At 41.1% G+C, this 19,301-nt stretch overlaps 1 protein-coding gene across 1 annotated transcript in view; it reads left to right on the forward strand.

Annotated features, from left to right (window-relative positions):
- Positions 1-14,226, forward strand: part of LOC108793386 (protein-glutamine gamma-glutamyltransferase 6-like) — a 39,534-nt gene extending 25,308 nt beyond the window's left edge. The window contains exons 9-13 of the mRNA XM_018564315.1: positions 307-546; positions 6,987-7,313; positions 12,821-12,978; positions 13,430-13,563; positions 14,038-14,226. Of these exons, the coding sequence (XP_018419817.1) occupies positions 307-546; positions 6,987-7,313; positions 12,821-12,978; positions 13,430-13,563; positions 14,038-14,188 (1,010 nt within the window). The 3' untranslated portion in view covers positions 14,189-14,226. The remainder of the gene's footprint in view (positions 1-306; positions 547-6,986; positions 7,314-12,820; positions 12,979-13,429; positions 13,564-14,037) is intronic.
- Positions 14,227-19,301: the final 5,075 nt, after the last annotated feature.

A 19,301-nucleotide genomic window follows, 5' to 3' on the forward strand; every position in this document is an offset into this window, starting at 1 on the left:
TGCCCGGGGGGGGGGGGGGGTTTGGCGGGTAGGGGGGCGCATTGAGGAACCTGGCCTTGGAGCAGCAGAGAGAATAAATCCAGCCCTGTATACAAGAAGTGAACCTTTGGACCCCTTAGTAGTGAGGGAATCCACTATCTGTAATGAATATCTGATGGCTGCAAATAGGCACAGTTGCTGAGAATCAAGGCTTAGCTACACATGACAAGACATGGCCAACCAAAACAGAATGAATACTTAAAGGTTTCTCCACAAAGAGGTAAAGACCATTTAAACCATATGTGTGAATGTGTTTATACCATTCAGGTTCATTCCGCTTGGGGCCGTGCTCTGTGAACGCTATTAAGGAAGGTGATATGGACCAGCCGTATGATACTCCTTTTGTATTTTGTGAAGTGAATGGTGACAAAATAGACTGGTTGGTTCAATCTAATGAGCGAAGAAAATTACGCACGCAAACTAGTGCAATCGGAAAATTTACCAGCACCAAGGCCGTCGGTTCAAATAAACGTGTCGACGTAACCAACAAATATAAGTATCCGGAAGGTACAGTCAGCCATTACTGTTACTTTTTTAATAATATATTTTCTAAATTAAACCATACATTTCAATATGCATGTATAATTATTTTCCTAACATTCAAGCAGTTGAAAGGCACTCACATCTGCTATGAGGTTCATTTGGTGGACACCCAGCTAATTCTATAAGCTCTACTACCAGTGCTGGTGGGTGGCTATCTCAGGATGGTCATTGAGCAGTAAGGTCTTTGGCCATCAACCTGACTTATCAATGGACTTCAATGCTAACTGTGGCCACCAGCGTAGGATATTATTTATGTAGAGGCATTATAGGTCTCTTTACCATACTCAATTATACAATATATGTAAACCTCTTCAAAAGGAATGTTTTTAATGTGTTTTTAGATGTATGGTACATATGGCAAGGGATGAGGTTTGGGTTCCCCACTACCATGAGTTTCCAGTGAAATCCATGGCTGAAACTTTGGCAGGGTCACTACCAGAAATAAGGAAAAACCCAATAATGCAGTGCATATCCTGCTTCCCCATCAGAGTCACAAGAGCCCAAAGTTTGAAGGAATGACCAGCAGCCCAGCTCCCTTTATATAAAAAAAGGTGGGCTCACAGTATCCATATTGTCTGTGTGTGGTGGAGCTGTTGATTGGAGCAAACAATTCTGTGTCTGGAAAAATACTGATATATTTTTTTTCTCCATTTTAAAAAAATGATATTTTAAATGTTGGCATTGGTACGAGTTTCCCATACCAGTGCCCAGCTTCACAAGTTTTTGTTTGACAATAACTTGCTTATTAGTCCTACAAATGGCCAAAAATGAAAAACAAGATGCACACCCTGTAGACTTCAATGGGGTTTGTTGCTAAGTTGGCAAAGCTCGAGCAAGATTTGCAAAATCATTGTGAACTGAACCTAGGCAAATTCACCCATCCCTTATATGAAAGAGATCAGCTTTATATAAGAAAATCCAATACACTGTAATATACACCGTATATTACAGTGTATAGTGTATATATTACAAAGTAATATACACTGTTATTACTTTAAAAAAACATGTTTTTATTGATTCTATGTACTGTATAGTTTGTAATTATATATGTGCTTGGGGTAAGCCATGTTTGTTCATTACATACACAGTACATGCGCTGCTTCCTTCTTAACAGTGCTACACAATGGTTGAGCTTTACTGTTACTCCTCACAATGCAAATCTAGAAGTTGGGCGACTTGTTGAAAACAATGCACTTCTATAGAGTCATTGTAGTGGCGAATCTAAACTTCTTCTGATGGCTAAACATCAAATCTTTACATTTAAAGAGTATGTCCAATTAGTATACTGTATTACTTTTCTTTTTTTACTTTGGATAGATTGGGAAAGGGTTGGAACCCCTATCTGGTTTTATTGGTATCAGGCACTCCATTGGAGAGATTTACCTGCACTTCCTGCCCTGCTGACAACAGTTTCCCCAGACAGGAAGTGAGAGAAAATCTGCACCTAGGGCACAGACAGCAAGAAAAATCTGACAAGAGTGCTAGACTTCACCTAATGTACAAAAAACAAATCCCATTCTTATTTTTGTGTTGCCATTGGTGATTCATCGTCACCTACTGTCTGCATACATGCCAACTGTCCTGGATTTGCTATGGCAGTCCTGTATCTTGGCCTGTACCACCAATGCTGTGTCTCAAGCCATGTCCTGGGATCACAGAATTGACCTTATTTGAGTTACTACACATACACAGCAACTAGAAAATGCATTAATTGTGTGGATCCAGGTTGTGAATGGACGCCCCCCGCATATTTAGAGGCAAGGTCTGTGTGGCACCAACCCACAAAGTGAGTTTGATGGGTGGTTCCACATATATAGAGGCAAAGTCTGGGAGGGACCAACTTGTAAAGTGGAAATGATTTGGGCACACCCACCTGGAAAGTGGGTGAATGAAATGTGAACCATAGCTGGCATTAACAGTGTCCCGGCATCTGGGAGCATAATGTTGGTTAGTATGTGTCTGGTGAACAGGAAGTGAGGTGAAATCACTCAAATGGAGCCCTGGATAGCGAAGTCTGCATTTTTCTTCAATGCAACATACGGGAATGCATGTAAAACACACATAAACATAATTACTTGGAATGATGTGATGTAGTGCCATTCATTCAAAATGGCATTCAAATGCCCCATGCTGATAGTTGTGTACTGGAGGTGCACATCTAATTTCTGGGCTGGGGGGGGGGGTTCCCTCCCGAACACAGCGCATGGCAATGCACAGTGTTAACATGCTTGTGTTACCACAATGCACTTCAACAGTTAGGTGTGAAGTAGAACTGAAGCCTAAACTTTTTTTTCTCACTTTGGCTGGTAAGGGAGGCTTATAACCCCTAACACCTTTTATCTACCATCTGCATCTGTCCGATAGCCACAACAGGAAGTAAGAAAAAGTGAGAGAAATTCCCTGATGATCGGCAGGGTCACCAGAACTAGTGTCCCTATTCGAAGATTTCCCATCTATTTCTGTTCTGATGACAACCTTAAATTTGAGATTTTCTTTCACTTTCAGTGATAACAGTCACCAGGACAAATGGAGAGGACACAGACAAATAACGAGGACACAGACAGCAATAAAAACCTGACAGGTGTTCTAATCCCTCTCCACCCTATCCAGAACTGGCTTCAGTTGCACATTAATTATGCTTAACCATGCAGAGGAAGAAAACATGTATAACACAACTCATTAGTACCATACTGACATCTAGTGGTGATATTAAAGTACTACAACATTGTGTTTTAAATATATATTTTTCAATGTAACTTCCTTTATTTTATTCTGGCTATAATAATCTGCCTGCATTGCATAAGATGCACAGGGTGATGATGTCATTGGATCTAAAAATAAGGCATGTTGTGAAAACAGAAAGGTTTTCTTTAAAAATGTAATTAGCATGTTGAGGGGGAGGTACCAGAGAAAGCACAATATAAGCAAATCATACTTCAGCTTTAATGCATATGGAGTATGGTCTTGCCCAAGTACATAAACTGTGTTGGCATACAAACTAGATCTGTCATGGGAGAAATTTGGAGACTACCTTTGCTGACCACTTTTGGAAACAACTACGGGCTTAGAAACATCCTGAGTCGCTGTCATGAAACACATATCTACAATATACAACAAAAGTCAGAAGACCTTACCTGGTTTCCTGTGTCAATAATTAACTCAAAGTAAAAATGCAAGAGTCCATACGCCGTCCAGGAAATTAGAACTTTCCAAAAAGAGAGACCTTAGCAATAACAGCGTCAATGGGGGGAATTCATCAAAACTGGAACAGAAAGAATCTGAAGCAGTTGCCCATTGCAACCTTTCAGCTTCTCGTTTCAGTTTGTGCAGTTAAGATTTGAAAGTGAAAGATGCTGATTGGTTGCCATGGGCAGTTGTTCCAGATATTGCTTGCTTTGCCCTGGTTTTGATAAATCCCCCCCAGTGTTTCTGTATTGACAAATCAGTACAACGTGTATCTAAAGCCAAAATGTTTTTGAGTTTAGCCCACACTACATCAGGGCTACATAGATGTAGTAGGGAATGGTAAACTCACCATTGGGGAGATCTCTCTTCACTGCTTGTCTTATAGACACCACAGGAAGGAGGTGGAAATTACTTGCCCTTTTAAAAGAAATACCCTCTTCACTAGTGATGAGCCGAACACCACTGTGTTCGGTTCGTATTCGAACATTCGAACGGCCGAAAAGTTTGAATATGAACTCGAACTCAATGCAAGTGAATAGGGGTCGAACGGGTCCACAGTTCTCCTCCTAAATGTACTGACAGCTGCTGGTATATTTAGAAGAACTGTTGCCTGCAGCGGCCTGTGTCCCTTCAAATCCCCGCTGCTCTCTGTGCCTGTGTTGGCGGGGACACTGACCACTGCATGCCTTCGCTGCCCCCCGTACCTCCGCTGCTGTCCCGGCCTCCGGTTCCCTGGTCCGCCGGCTTCTTCTGCGATCCGGCTCCTCTGCCCCGCCCCCCTGCCTCCTCTTCAATGCAGGCTGGGAGCCATACCCAGCCTGCTATTGGATATTATAAAATGCAATAGCCGAAAGCAAGCTGGCTGTTGCACCCGCCCACTGCCTGCTGTCAATCAGCATGGGGGACCTGATAGAGAACTTTCTCCTTCAGGCCCCTCTTTTGCTGAGCCCTGATTGGGCAAAGTCTTGCACCTGTGTTCAGGTGCAAGACTTTAACAAATCAGAGCTTCAGTGGGCATTTTGCATTATGGAATGTCCGCGGTCGAACAAACCGTAAACATCCCATAAAGTTTGGCGTTCCGTGAGCGCTCGAACTGCCGATGTTCGATTCAAACTGATGTTCAAATCGAACACTCAGCTCACCCCTACTCTTTACATATTACATTATTTACAATTACATTACATATCACATCTAGTGTGCAGTACCATGTGCTAGGTGCGCGGCCATTAGTGTCAGTGGCCATTAGTGTCAGTGGCAGCCAAGTGCACCTTCTGCGTTGCGGTGTCGTGTGGTGAGAAGAAGTAGTACATGCCCTACTTTTTTTTATTGCGCTGCAACGCACGGCCGCTGAGAAGTGCACTGAAATAAATTTCAACGTACCTAGCACACGATACCACATGCTGGGCACCTTATGCAATAGCCTACGCAAAATGTACTGTAATGTGAGCTTAGCGAAACACTCCAGTGTGAATGGACCCTGAGGTACACCAAAGCAAACGGTATAAAAAAAGGGATAACGTTTACAGAAAAAGTATTTCTCCTCCTCTTGGGGTTGAATGAAACACGCAGACCATACCCCCCCAAGGTAGATGAAACCCTCAGATGTGACCAGGATTTGATTACTGATCTCCATTTTAATACCTTTTGAGATCAATGTTAGCTGCAATCCACTTAGGCTATCCATTTGGATGGAATAGGATAGCCGTTGCATCTACCCAATTAGCACAAGTAGGTTGTTGGTTATCAAAATCTTCAAACGCTCACAATTGTGCCAAGGTATTAATGATAAATCTGAAAGTAAGAGCAATGGTTTCAGCTGTGGTTATGCTATGCACATCAAACACCTTTCAGAATCAGCTCCAACAATGTGAAAAGACCCAAATATTAAGTACACAATATTTTACAATAAAGTTTGGAGTCTAACATCTTCTCTATGTGCAGCCAGGATTTTGCAGAAGGTTTTATGATTGTGCACTGCACGGAATGGGAGTTATTAATTATTATATTTGTCTGAAATATCTGAAATATACACATTTATCTCAAATTTTAAGAGAAAATGTTTACCTCTAGACTATGCTAATTGTCTGCTGTCCTGTTAGAACACACTTTGGAGTTAAGTGATCTTCACTCTGAAAGCTACAAATTAAACATTTGGCCTTCCTTTGACACTGTATTGTTAAAATCTCCTGTATATTCTGTATAGAGTGGAGAGGGGCTAGACCACCTGTCATTGCTGTCCGTGAGATTCACCCTCTCTATTTGTCCTGGTGACTGTGAAAGAAAATTACAATTTTTGGGTTGTCATCAGAACAGGAATAGCGTGCCAACCCATGGAGAGATTTCCTCTCACTTCCTGTTATGGCTATCAGAGATGAAGTAAAGGGAAATCTCCCCAATGATATACAGCTAATGGGGTTATAACCCTCTTTAACTTTTTTCCAAAACAAAAAAAAGTGTTGGCTTTGGTGCTACTTTGAAGAAGAACTTCAGAATGTATTAAAATGTACCCTTGCAGTGAGCTACTCCCCCCCCACTGCAAGGGTTACCTGCTCATTTAGGTCTAAGATGTAAATAAAGAAGATATAGTCACTTGACTCTTGGTCTCACCTAGCTGCTAGATCAGCCTCTTCTCCTCCCGGGCAACAGCAGTCTAAGAACCTGCACGTCTAATGCAGGTCCATTAGACATGAGAACTCCGAGGGACATACCACAGCATAGGGGGAGATAGGTGAGTGCTCAGTGCTGCAGGACCAAGGATCAGGTGAGTGTACCATCTTTTTTGTTGCCAACAGACCCAAAACAAACACTTAACCCTTGCAGTATGGGGGTAGCCCCACTGCAAGGGTTAATTTTAATAAATCCCTTAGTTCTTCTTTAAGCCATAAGCTATAACTTTCATGCATATGGTGGCTGCAATTGCTGGTCTCCTCTTCTGAGAATGCTAACTGCCTGACTGTCATGGTGATCCAGTGCCTTCAATACTTTCAGTGGCACTGACCTGAAACAAGTCCTTAGATCTGTTTTGATTTGTCTCTGATCCAAAGAAGCACAGAGATTACAAGTCAGTGACTCAGAAAGTATTGAAACCAGAGACAGTGGGCATCTAGTATTTATAGAAGAGGATTAGCAAAAGCAGGCCAAGTATTTCTCTCAGTACTGGTTTCCTTTAAGCCATTCATAACTCTCACTAAGGAAATTATACAATTCTGTGTTTTCAGGAAGCAATAAAGAAAGGGAGATTTTCAAGAAAGCCGAGTCACTCATGTCCTCCACGAGGTCCAGACTTCCTGCTGCTCCTGCCACTGTTGCATTCTCAGCCACCAACACAGAGCCGGTGCCAAAACCAGATTTTGAGGGTGCTTTTACACAGAGCACTGACCCACTGGTTGGTCATGATGTCACCTTCACACTGGTACTGAGAAGCACAAGTTCAGTCAAGATAAACCTACAACTCAAGATGACTGCTAACGCTATTGTATATACTAATGCACCAGTGAAAGCGATCCTAAGTGAAGCCCAGACTGTTACCTTGGAACCTAAAGAAGGTATGCTTGCATGGTTTGCATACACATATGTAATGCCAGCACACCCAAAAGTGATATTTTAACAATTGGTGGAACCTGTCCGCCTGAGTCAGCCCCTGGCTTCCTATGTGTTGGATACTCCAACAGCAAGAGCTCCCTGTCATAAATCCGTAGCATGCTCCTGTCTTCCTGGGAGTTTTGGTTGGTCCTCCCTCACTTTGTGTGTATCAGCTACTCTTGTTGCATTCTCTAAAATATTTTTTTTAAATCAAATATGGAGAGTGGGAAACCCTCAACATGGCCACAGTAAGGGTGCAGACTCAGCAGCTCAAGTGCAAAGATCCAACCAATAGGTTCCCCTTTAAGAAACTGTCAGGTTTGTCCATCTTTCCAGTGTTTGTTAAAATGAAAATTTTGGGTGGACAGACCCTTTCAGCAGAAGTTACTACTACTGCCTGACTTATGACTATCAACACATTTACAGGAAACTATCATTTGAAAAGGCAAACCGATGTGGAAATAAATTTGGGGGCAGATATTTCTGACCTCTTTCTAAAACTGCTAGTTGCCAGGCAGCCATGACAATTCTCTGACTTAAACACTAAGTTGCTCCTGGCAACAAGTGTTCAGAAAGAGAAGTCTGAGGTAAGTCACAATTTCTAGTTTCAGGTGAGTGACTCAGAAAGTATTAATATGATTGGAACAGTATGACACCCAAGAAAGTAGAATTTTTAGAAGGAGGTTAGTAATGTGACATACATGTCCCTGAAAGCAAAATTTCCCTTAAAGCTGAACTCTAGTTATATCAATTTCAACACCTTCTGAGCAGTTATGTAGTCAATACAAATAATTAAATTCATTTTGAATGTGGCTTGTGTAAATACCTAAATCTGACTTCATTTCAGCCTCCTGCCATTCACTTTACAGCAGGGAGGGTAAGGGGTATAACTTGTAGCCAATCAGATGTCCTGCATGTGAATGAGCTGACAAGAAACATCCAGACAGCAGACAGCAGCAGAGAGAGCAAAGTGATAACCTCGATACATGTATATATAAAATCTAATGGAAGTTCCAAACAAGACAGTTCAAGAGTCCAATACATGTATTATTAGAATAGGTTCACTAACAACAACACAGAACAGCCAATGTGTTCAATGCCCAAAGACCTCCCCCTCCTTTGTGGGTTAAAGGACAATTACAGGCTCTATTGATCGGGAAGTGAGTGAAAACATACCGTTGATCCGCTCACTTCTTGATCATCTCCCTGCAGAAATCGGTGACTGTCCCGGCAGTGGCGCTCTCAGCATACAGCAGGCAACAGCCTACTATATGCTGAGTTTTGGATCACGGGAAGACACAGTATATGTCCTCCTGTAACCCTGAGGAGAACTATGGGAAAAAACATTGCCCCATAGTTCTTCTTTAAACATAGGAGGTAGTAATTGGTGTGATGATGGCACTCTCTGCCTCATTCTGCACAGCGATTTTCCAGCTCGCAGGACAACAATCTAAGGCCAGTAGACTGAGGGTTGGTTAACTCTGCAGTTAACCCTTTACACACACAAGCTATAGCTGCCACCATGTGTTTTAACAGAAGCATGTACCACTCCCAGCAAATGCTGTGACAATCCCTGCCTTGAGCAATGTCTGAGATGCTTACTGTCCCTCCAGACAGGAGTATAAAAGGTTTTACAATATAGTAGCCCTCTTCACAGAGACAATAATTATTTAAATTCTAATTTAGAGCATAGAGATTAGCTTAACAATTCTAAAGGAAAAGGTGCAGGAAAATATACAGAAAATATGTTACATAAAAGAGACAAATAATACAGCAGTATAACAAAAAGGGAAAAACATGTAATTACTTAGCAAAGTCCTCGGTTCTAGGTATTCAGTGAAACATAAACTGGATCTGAGATCCATAGATTTCTAAAAATAAATCTTTTGGCAGATGTTCTATTCTTGGTGGTAAAGGGGATCTCCAGCTGCCTTTTGCAACAGCTTTTTGTGGGCCTTTTAGAGGGTGTCACTGAGTCAGTCTCCACCAAATCAGAAATGCCCAGGGGTGTGAGAGAGGAGGGCTGAAACTTTTATGATATTTCACCTAGCCCTCCCTTTGATGGTAATGAGGTCTGGGCACCCCAATACTAATGAGGAAATCCCTTGTTCTCTCAGTTTTCTGGAATAAGCTACTTCTGGATATGATCAAGTCAGATACGGATTAACCCCTTCATGACTGAGCTTGTTTTTAGTTTCTGTTCGTAAATGACTGACACACTTTTGTAATTTTTGCTGTATGATTCTTTCACGTCAGTAATATACTTTCTTACAAAGTGCACCCACACATATTATATATTGTTTTTTAGAGGACAGATAGGGATACATATTTATATCACATATGTGTGTCTAACGCCTCACTTAGGACAAATAAAATATTAAAAAAAGGAAAAAACGTAAAAAAAACACTTTTTTCCAGGTTTTGATTTGTAGTATTTTTTTACAAAACCAGCACAGCTAAAAAAAATGCAATAAATACATTCATTTATTCCTTATTTTTTTTTTTTATGTTTTTTTGCACTTTTCACAATTTAATATATTATTTATAAATTATTACATTTTTGGTTATTATCAGGCTGCTTCAAACTTCAGAACAGCCGATAATAAGTTAGTGACACTGATCCTGCAGCAGTTCAGGATTCAGCTGTCACTAGTTTTCTGATTGTTCCAACAACCATCAGAAAACTGAAACATTCTTCTTTCAGGAATAGATACATTATGTATCCCTGAAAGTGAAAGAAAAAAAAGCCAGTATAGCTTGAGAGAGATATCTATAGATCTATCTATAGTGCAGCAAATAACTTGTCACGTACGGTGTACGTGACGAGTCATCAGGTCCCTTTGTGGCGGGACGTACAGTGTACGTCTCCCGTCATGAAGGGGTTAAACACCCTGTCTAAAGGCTCTTTAAAGGGAAATCCTTCACATTCCACAGTCTGCTAAGTACCCAAGTTGTTTGTTCAGGCCTGGCTGTTTTATGGTCTTAGTTGTAAAGGGATGACACTTGACAGACCCAGTTAATCCACAAACATGGACTGATAATGAGCAAATGACTCTCAACTCACCCTGCCAGTTTCAAAATGTCACTCGGTATTCATAACTTTGGACCTGGAGGTGATACATTAATAACCACTACATTTATAAATGTTTCAGACAATACTGATAGCAGCTGTACTAAACACTCTGGGCCAGAGGCCTGAAGACACACATTGCTCCTTCAGAGGGAGGCATACATCACAGGTCTGGTATCTATAGAAAGCTAATTCCATTACACACAATAATCTATTGTTTATCAAGTGGTAACATGTTAGTATATCAAAATACTGCTACTTTTGTGAAGCTCACATTCTGGGAGGGGCAGGGGAGAGATCATAAAGCACTTCAGCCTGTTGCCTCCCCCCTGAGCCTTTATGATTTGGTGGGAGCTGGCTCAGTGACAGCTTCTAGAGGCCCCACAAAAAGCTGTTGCACAAGGCAGCTGGCAGCTCTCATTGATCATCAAGAGAAAGCTATTACCATCAAGAAGAGTCAAGCTCTCGTTTTCCATCAAGAAAACTCCAGAAGAGCCAATCCCTGATCTATTTTCTGTTTCATTGACTGGACTCTGCCTGAAACCATAGAACCAAGGACTTTCTAAAGTACTGTCATTTTTTACTATTGTATTATTTGTCTCTCTTTTTGTAATTTTTTCTGCACCATTTATTTTATTAAAAACGATATTTTAAAATCATTAGGCTTATCTCTACGCTGTAAATTTGAACTTAAAGTATCCTAGTCTCTGTAAAGAGAGCTACCATATTGTAAAATCCTGTTATATTTCTGTCTGTAGGACAGTGAGCATCACAGACATTGCTTAAGTCTTGACTTGTCCCAGTATTTGCTGGTAACAGTGCGTATTTCTGTTAAAACACGTGGTGGCAGCTATTATTCTGTGTAAATGATTAACTGCAGAGTTAACCAACCCTTGTACCCATTTAGGGAGGTCTTTGTGCAAAAGTGGTTTACCGTCACTGTGGATGCAGCAATGTCCTACTTTAACAAAGTGGCTACCACGGTGGAGGATGCCCCTGCCTTTAAGAACCCAACTAATTAGCGGTTAGAAGCCCTTTTGCAAAAATATGTTCTCACTGTTGAGTCCTCCTCTTCGCCCCATTTTGGCTGTGACTTTACTGTGCCAAATCATGGCTGTCTGGTTAAAATCCTTTAAAACAGATCTTGCCACTGCTGTGGTTGATCATTTAATTATAAAACACATATAGCAAAGGGCTGTAGCTTTAAACTTAATTTGTGACGGTCTCCTAGATGTTTACCAGCTTATATCTCACATCCTTTCAGTACACATGCATAGGACAATTTGGTTAAAGTGCTGGATTGCAGAACCTGCATCCAAGAAGCATCTGATTCACATGGCCTTCTAGGGACAACATCTCATTAAATCTACCAGATACTATTTTCAAGGGCACTACTGATGGCAAGAGCACCCATCATCTTCAGCGGAAAGATCCTAAGGAGAAGACTGCATAGTCTTCTCGACCTTTATTTTGTTTATATATGTATTTTTTTCATTCACTTGCAATGTACCTTTGTATTTGCTAGACTGTTTGACTATTCTAGGAAAGTTAAAGGAGAACTATGAGGTGAGTGCTTTTCACTCACCTCATAGTTCTAGCTGACCTGTGACAATGAGACTGTCACAGGTTGGCTCAGTAGATCGGGAAGTGAGCAAACACATACAGGTGTTCGCTCACTTCTCGATCCTGTCACAGCTCTTTGAACGGACGGGGGAGGGGGCGGGTACAGCTGGCTCTGCCTCTAGATAGACAGAGCCAGATGTCACTCATGCATCTGGGCGGATCCAGACATAATTGTCGGGATCCGCTTCAGCTGCGGCGTCTCAGTATACTGCAAGCTGTAGCTCCCGGTATACTGTGGCGTCTCGGTATACCGCGAGCTGTAGCTCACAGTATACTGAGCTTAGGGTGACGGGAGGACGCTAGTTTGTGTGCTCCCGTTACCCTAAGAAGAACTATGGGGAAAAGCCTTAACCCCATAGTTCTCCTTTAATTCCCTAGCACAGCCCACTTCCTTCTTCCACATCATAGCCCCCTCCTCATCCAAGATGGTGGTACCCAGCAGCAGTCTCAGGGTTTTTGGATGTCTACACAAAGGAGGCTTTTATTGGTAAATAACATGCTGAAAGCACATTAAATGCAAATACCGTATATTTGGATGATGGAAATTTTGTTGAAATTAATGGTCTGGTGACTGGGTCTTCCTAAATTATAAACACTTTAGTAGAAAGGAGAAAGTACAGTGGGATCATAATAGACCCCTAACAATTCAGTAATTGAGTAGCTTTAGAGTGATACCAGCTCACTTGAAAATAAGGATTTACTCTGCAGGTATCTCATACCATGGACCATATCTCATGGTCCATAGTTCAAACTCATTTTGCTTTTTCATTCTTTTAGAGAAAAAAATACCTTTTACAATAACATACACTCAGTATGAAGCCGCAATAACTACAGATAACATGATCAAAGCTGTTGCTCTGTGTGAAGATGAGAAAGGAGGAAAACTACTGGTGGAATCAGTGATGAAGCTGGGCTCCCAGCCCATTGTGATAAAGGTATAATAACTTAAAACTCTTGTCAATTAAAGGGCCAGTCCACCTACAACTAATATTTCATTTTTTGGTAGATATTGTGAAGTTAAATTACCTAATAATTTGATTTATCTCCAGAGGCACCATATGTGCTCTGGTCCCTGGTCTGCACACCTACCATGGACACTATAAGGGGTTCCCACTCTCCCTGTTGTTTTTTGTTTTAATTTAGTTCATATTCTGGATGAGTGGGAATCCTCCAAGGTGGGATGACACCCAGGCCCAAAACCCAATGGGTAGTTCAGGTAGGCATGGAGATCTCTTAGCAGATTCCAAAAGAAATAGAAGAATCCATGGGCTGACCCAGCCCACCACATTATTCCTATAAATAAAATATCAGTTTTTGGTGGACGGACCCTTTATCTACTGTTTGTATGAAAAGAAGACTTATGTTTGGTTTTTTTTCTCTTTACAGGCTACAGGTCAAGCACACAAAAATCAGCCTTTCAATATAGAGATTATTTTCATCAATCCCCTTTCGGAGGATGCTGAGAACACCATTCTGACAGTGGAAGGCAGTGGGCTGGTAAAAGAGCCTATAAGGATTGAGTAAGTATGAAGATGATATTATAGGGCCCCTATGCTATCACATAGGGGGCTTGTAAGTCCCCTATGTGATAGCAATTAAAGTAAAGTTAAAAAAAAACAGTTTTAAAAAATAATATAAAATAAATGTAAAAATAATAATACACTTTTTTTTAAGTCCCCCCACCCCAGCGAGCGTGCATTCACGTAAAAGGCGTTGAGTGTGCCTATGTACCAAAACAACGATCGCGCTACACATGTTGGGATAGCAATAATTCCTCACATAACAACCGCAGTCCTCTGGGCCTGGGAAGCTGTGAGGGAGAATGGCTGCGGCCTCCCAGGCTTCCCATCCAATCAGGAAGCTGGGCGGGTGGTCACATGAACACCTGCCAGGCTCCCTGGTTCATTACTGCACCCTTGCTGAAAGAGGTAAGGGACAGTTGAAGTGTATGTATTATACAGTATATTTATATATCTATGCACGTGTGTTTACAGGGTACCTTGTTTAAAAAAGAATCAGCGATCAATGACAAATTTCTACATCACCCCGTACCGAAGTGGTCCAAGGTATCTCCTGGTGGACTTGACATCTGAAAAGTTCAGTGACGTGAAAGGGTCATTGCTAATTGAAGTTTCGTCTGCCTGATCTAGCAGTGCAGAATTCCTCAGAGCAAATCAAATAAAATGTAACATATTTGAACAAATGGAAAAGTGTATTTGTTTCTTTCAAGAGCTCTGGTCCAATTAAAGGCCGACTCCAGCCAAAACCTCTTTTTTAGAGTTAAAGTTGTTTTTTTTTAAATGTGGGATGTTATTTGTAAAATACATAGTACAGCCAGTTAAAGGGAAACTGTAGTAAGTTATACAGGTTCTAAATAATTACCATAGTGTAGCACACCCCCTAAGGAGGAGCATATAACAGTATGATGGGTCTGTCTTTCCTCTGTGATGAACCTCAATCAATGAGTACACAGCACACCAGTACACCTTGAGCAACATAATACCTAGGACGCAAGGTCGGTTGCTATGGGTTACCGCAGCACAATAATTGCCAGGTTTAGGGGTATCCACATTTACCTTACCCATTAGCACTTAGCACCCTCTATGGTGACCAATAAAAGTGAAGTCCACAGTGTAGATATGATGCTGGGAAACTTTATTGATGAACTTCAGGGAGAGAGATTGAGGATCAGGATCATCCAGGCTGGTGTAGACTCCCTTGAGTAGCTGCAGCCATCACAGACTAGGACCTTTAAGCCAGACATGACAGTCTGTGTAAGAGCACCTGTCGCAGCAGTACTTGAGGTAGAGATCACCAGTCATATCCATTCTTGTCATCAGTAGTAACTACTGGGCCTCCAGACGCAGTGAAAGCTCATGGCTAGTCCCTAGGCTTCAGGTCTAGCCATCTTAGACAGTCCATAGCAGCTTCCCCCCAGGCAGGGCCCAGGGGAGGAAGAGAGAGCTCACATGGTCCACCCCAAGCATTTATGTCATCTCCCAGCATGCACCACTGGCCATTAACCCCATAGTGATTGCTGCCCTAGGGAGACATACCTAATCATAGCAAACTCTCCTTGGTTGCTCTGGTTTGTGACCAGGGTACAACCAGCAGCAGACAGATGCAAACAATGACAGACTGATTAGAGGAAACAGGATGAGCATAGACCAGTGTTTTTCAACCTTTTTTGTGCAAAGGCACACTTTTTTCATGAAAAAAAAATAGACTACAAATCAGCATCAGACTGCATACAATATGAAAACATTAAATTCAATAGCACTCCTGCCTACAGGGTGCTACAATAAGATTTACTCTAAAGTAAATTTTAGTGTGTCGTTCACCTTTTTTTGCTGCTCCATAATTTGTTATTTAAATAGTATGTATAGATTTGTAAATGTTCTTTGTAATGGTCAACTGCATATAAGGGATAGTAATAAGAAAAGCTTTCTTAAAGTGGAACTAATGTCAAACTTTTTTTGTACATTTTAATAAAATAAGGTAGGGTTATAAATGTAAATCAAATATGTTGCGCTCGGTCTATGTGAACCAACTACACACTGAGGTGTTAATAAACAAATCTGTGTAAAATTACGACAATCCATGTGAAAAAATTGATGCAAGTGGATTATTTACATATGACTAGAAGGTTCAACACACAAACATAATAAGAATAATACAAATCAACACTGGAACCTTCAGAATTAGTGCCAGTTAGACATGTGCGATTCGTTCCGAATCGAAATTCGGACGAATTTTCGGAAATTCGGACATTCGGATGTATCCGAATTCCGAATTACAGACATAACGAATGCAAACGAATCCGAATTTCCATTTCCGAAATTCGGTAGCGTTAGTACGAACGTTCATTTCGTTTTCTGTTCTTATTCGTTTCTTATTCGTTTCTTATTCGTTTCGTTCGTTGCAGCAAAGTGACATTAGAGAAGGAGAAAAATATTTTTCCCCCTCAAATGTCACTTTTGCTGCAAACGAACGAAACGAATAAGAAACGAATAAGAACAGAAAACGAAACGAACGTTCGTACTAACGCTACCGAATTTCGTCCGAATCCGAATTCCGAATCCGAATTGACTTTCAAACCCGAATCCCGAAAAAACGAAATAACACATATCCGAATTTAAAACGAAACGAAACTAAACGAATTTTTTGGCAGTGCACATGTCTAGTGCCAGTGATCAACCTCATTGGTTCGGCATGTATATCTTAAACATGCGAACCTCTGGCTAGCGGTGTAGTAAAACAACACAGAAAACTAAAATTTAAACCGTGATATTGCCTCTCTCGCAGACATCAGGGAGCTGCTGTCCAAAAGAGGGAGACTCCCTGAACATCAGGGAGACTTGAGATCCTTGACATTAGAAGGGGTTGGAAAATCAGAACTTAAAAGACCTTTTTAATAAGGCCCCTCTTGGGGAATTGTCAGTGAATGTTTGGAGGACTGCCGGACAGATTGATCAAGTGTCACTGAGAGAGGGAAGTTGCCCTTTCTTAAGTGCTGTTCGTTGGTTATGCATGTAATGATACATGCCCCTTGAAATGTCAGTTTCTTTGCTGTTATTATTTTAGTTTTGATTTATTTGCAAATTTTTTTTAAGGAGTATTGGAGGGCCACCACAGAGCCCCTCCTTCCTTCTCAAAGTTTGTTCACAGCTCTAATTCTGAAGGTTCCAGTGTTGATTTGTATTATTCTTATTATGTTTGTGTGTTGAACCTTCTAGTCATATGTAAATAATCCACTTGCATCAATTTTTTCACACAGATTGTCTTAATTTTACACAGATTTGTTTATTAACACTTTAGTGTGTAGTTGGTTCACATAGACCGAGCGCAACATATTTGCTTTACATTTGTTCACCTATACACATTGTTGCGGCTGGTCCAATCAGGTAGTTAGGCACGCATTCCCAGCGCAGTGATTTCTGTTATATACAAGGTAGGGTTATAACCTTTTCCATTTTGTTTTTGCCATTTGTGCTCTATCGAGGAAACTTCCCTTCACTTCCTGCCCAATAGCCATAGCAGGAAGTGAGCGGAAATCCCGCAAAAATGAAGGAGATCCCTAATTGCCACTACAGCTAGTGTAAGATTTCTACTCTATTCCTGTTTTGGTGGCAGCCAAAAATTTGGGATTTCTTTTACTCTCAGTGGTAACCAGAACAAATAGAGAGGGTGAATCTTGCTAACAGCAACACAGACAGCAATAAAAACATGATTCTAATTTTACATTTTATCAATACAGAAGGGAATTTATCAAAAGAGTTACTTCAGAATATGCAAAGAGTTTTACCAGTACATTATAAAGGAGAGGCAAATGTTTAATCTGTATATCCTCACTGTGTGGGCCACTATAGGTTCTTCACAAGCCTTTAATTTGTGGGTGTTGGTAGCTTGGGTATTAGTGTGTTGTGTTTATGATCCCCACCTGTGTTCAGATTGGGGAACTTTGGGGTTAATATTTGGTCAGTGTTTTGGACAATTCCCGAGGACACGCAGCGGACGGCAATGCCTCACACATCGTCCAACCCCCTTCTATACTCTATCCAAAACGTAAGTTTTGGCTTTGCGATATTTATTTCCTAAATTAAGCATTCAATGGCACAATTAACATGAGATAAAATGAGGGCCACAGTCAAATAACTCATGCAACTATGCAACTGATGCTTTTGTGTGGTTTTCTGTTCTTGGAAACATTCAGGAACAGGTCGATCTACAGCTTATTTTCCACCAACATGTATAGAATGTTGCTTCAGGAAACTGTTGTATAAATAAGAAAGAAGCTGTGCTTTTTTTCAACATGACAACCTGTTAAACTTGATTTTTTATGATTAGATTTATGATTGTTGTAAATTTAATTGGTAATTAGTTTTCAAGAACGCCTGGAATAATTGACATATTTTATTTTAACCATAAACTTTGATTACTGACTCAGGATAGGCATATGATATCGAATGTATGTAATAAAGAATATAAAAGAGGACAATAGTTATAAGTTGAGAAATTATCAGCTTGTTGCACACTTATAGACCTCCTGGAGAAATCTATACAGTATATTAGTGCCAACGGTGCTGTAAGGTAGGTTGTGGTTAGTTATGTGAGGAATCTAGTAGAAATAATTCCACCTCACTGTGGATTCACCCTAAATTAGACATGTGCGATTCGTTTCGTTCCAAATTGAAATTCGTACAAATTTCTGTAAATTCGGACATTAGAATGCATCCGAATTTCCGAATGATAGAAATAACAAACTCGAACGAATCCGAATGTTCGATAACAAAATCCGGATACATACGAATTTCATTCGGAACTAAACACAACCAGCAGGAGTGCTGCCATTTACCGCTCTCAGGCTTATCTGCTTTTCGTTGACATTTTGGGCTTTTATCCCGAATGAAAACAAAGTAACAGAATATTGTTACAAAATGTCAACCAAGAAAGCAACTGAGTGATATGTGTTATTCTGTAACAGCTTCTGCTGCTTTGCTGATATTCTGATCCCGAATGTAAACAAAGAATTTGACAGCTGTCACAGAATACACAAAAGTGCTTTAGGGCTTGTATACACCAAATGCGTTCCAGAAGCAGAGCAGAACAGTTACAGAACGCATCGAAAACGCATCCAATGTATTCCAATGGTATTTTGGGCTCTAGTTCACATCTCAGCGGTTACCAGACTTCTAGTGCAGCAATTAACTCGTCGCGTACAGTGTACGTGAGGAGTCATTTGGTCCCTTTGTGGCGGGACGTACAGTGTACGTCTCCCGTCACGAAGGGGTTAAAGGATTTTTTTCTAAGGGGTTGTGTGTTTATTTACATTTTATTTAACTCTTTAGTGGATGAATAGGGGTACAAGTACCCCTTACTCATTACCAAGGGGGGACATCTTGGTTCCCCGCATTATGAATAGGGTTACCCAGGTGCAGATGAGCTCCCCTGCCCACAGACCCCCACAACCACCAGGCCATGCTTGTGGGGAAGAGGCTCTTGTATGGGGGTAAGGTGCTTTTCCAAGGGGGGGGACCCTCCCAATGTCAATGGCATGTGGCCTGGTATGGTGAAGGGAGGAGGGGCACCAGTAAACACCAGCTCTGCCTTTACACACAATACACTGTACGGTGGGGAGGGGGAATATACACACATTGCTTGCGCAGCACAGAGGCAGCAATTTGTGTGTTCATATACATCAGCTGCATATGCCTGCTTCTGTGTACTTTGATGGCATATGTATTTAAAAAATACTTCT

This window comes from Nanorana parkeri, unplaced genomic scaffold, assembly GCF_000935625.1.
Source record: "Nanorana parkeri isolate BGI_ZX_2015 unplaced genomic scaffold, ASM93562v1 scaffold743, whole genome shotgun sequence".
NCBI classification, from domain to species: Eukaryota; Metazoa; Chordata; class Amphibia; order Anura; family Dicroglossidae; genus Nanorana; species Nanorana parkeri.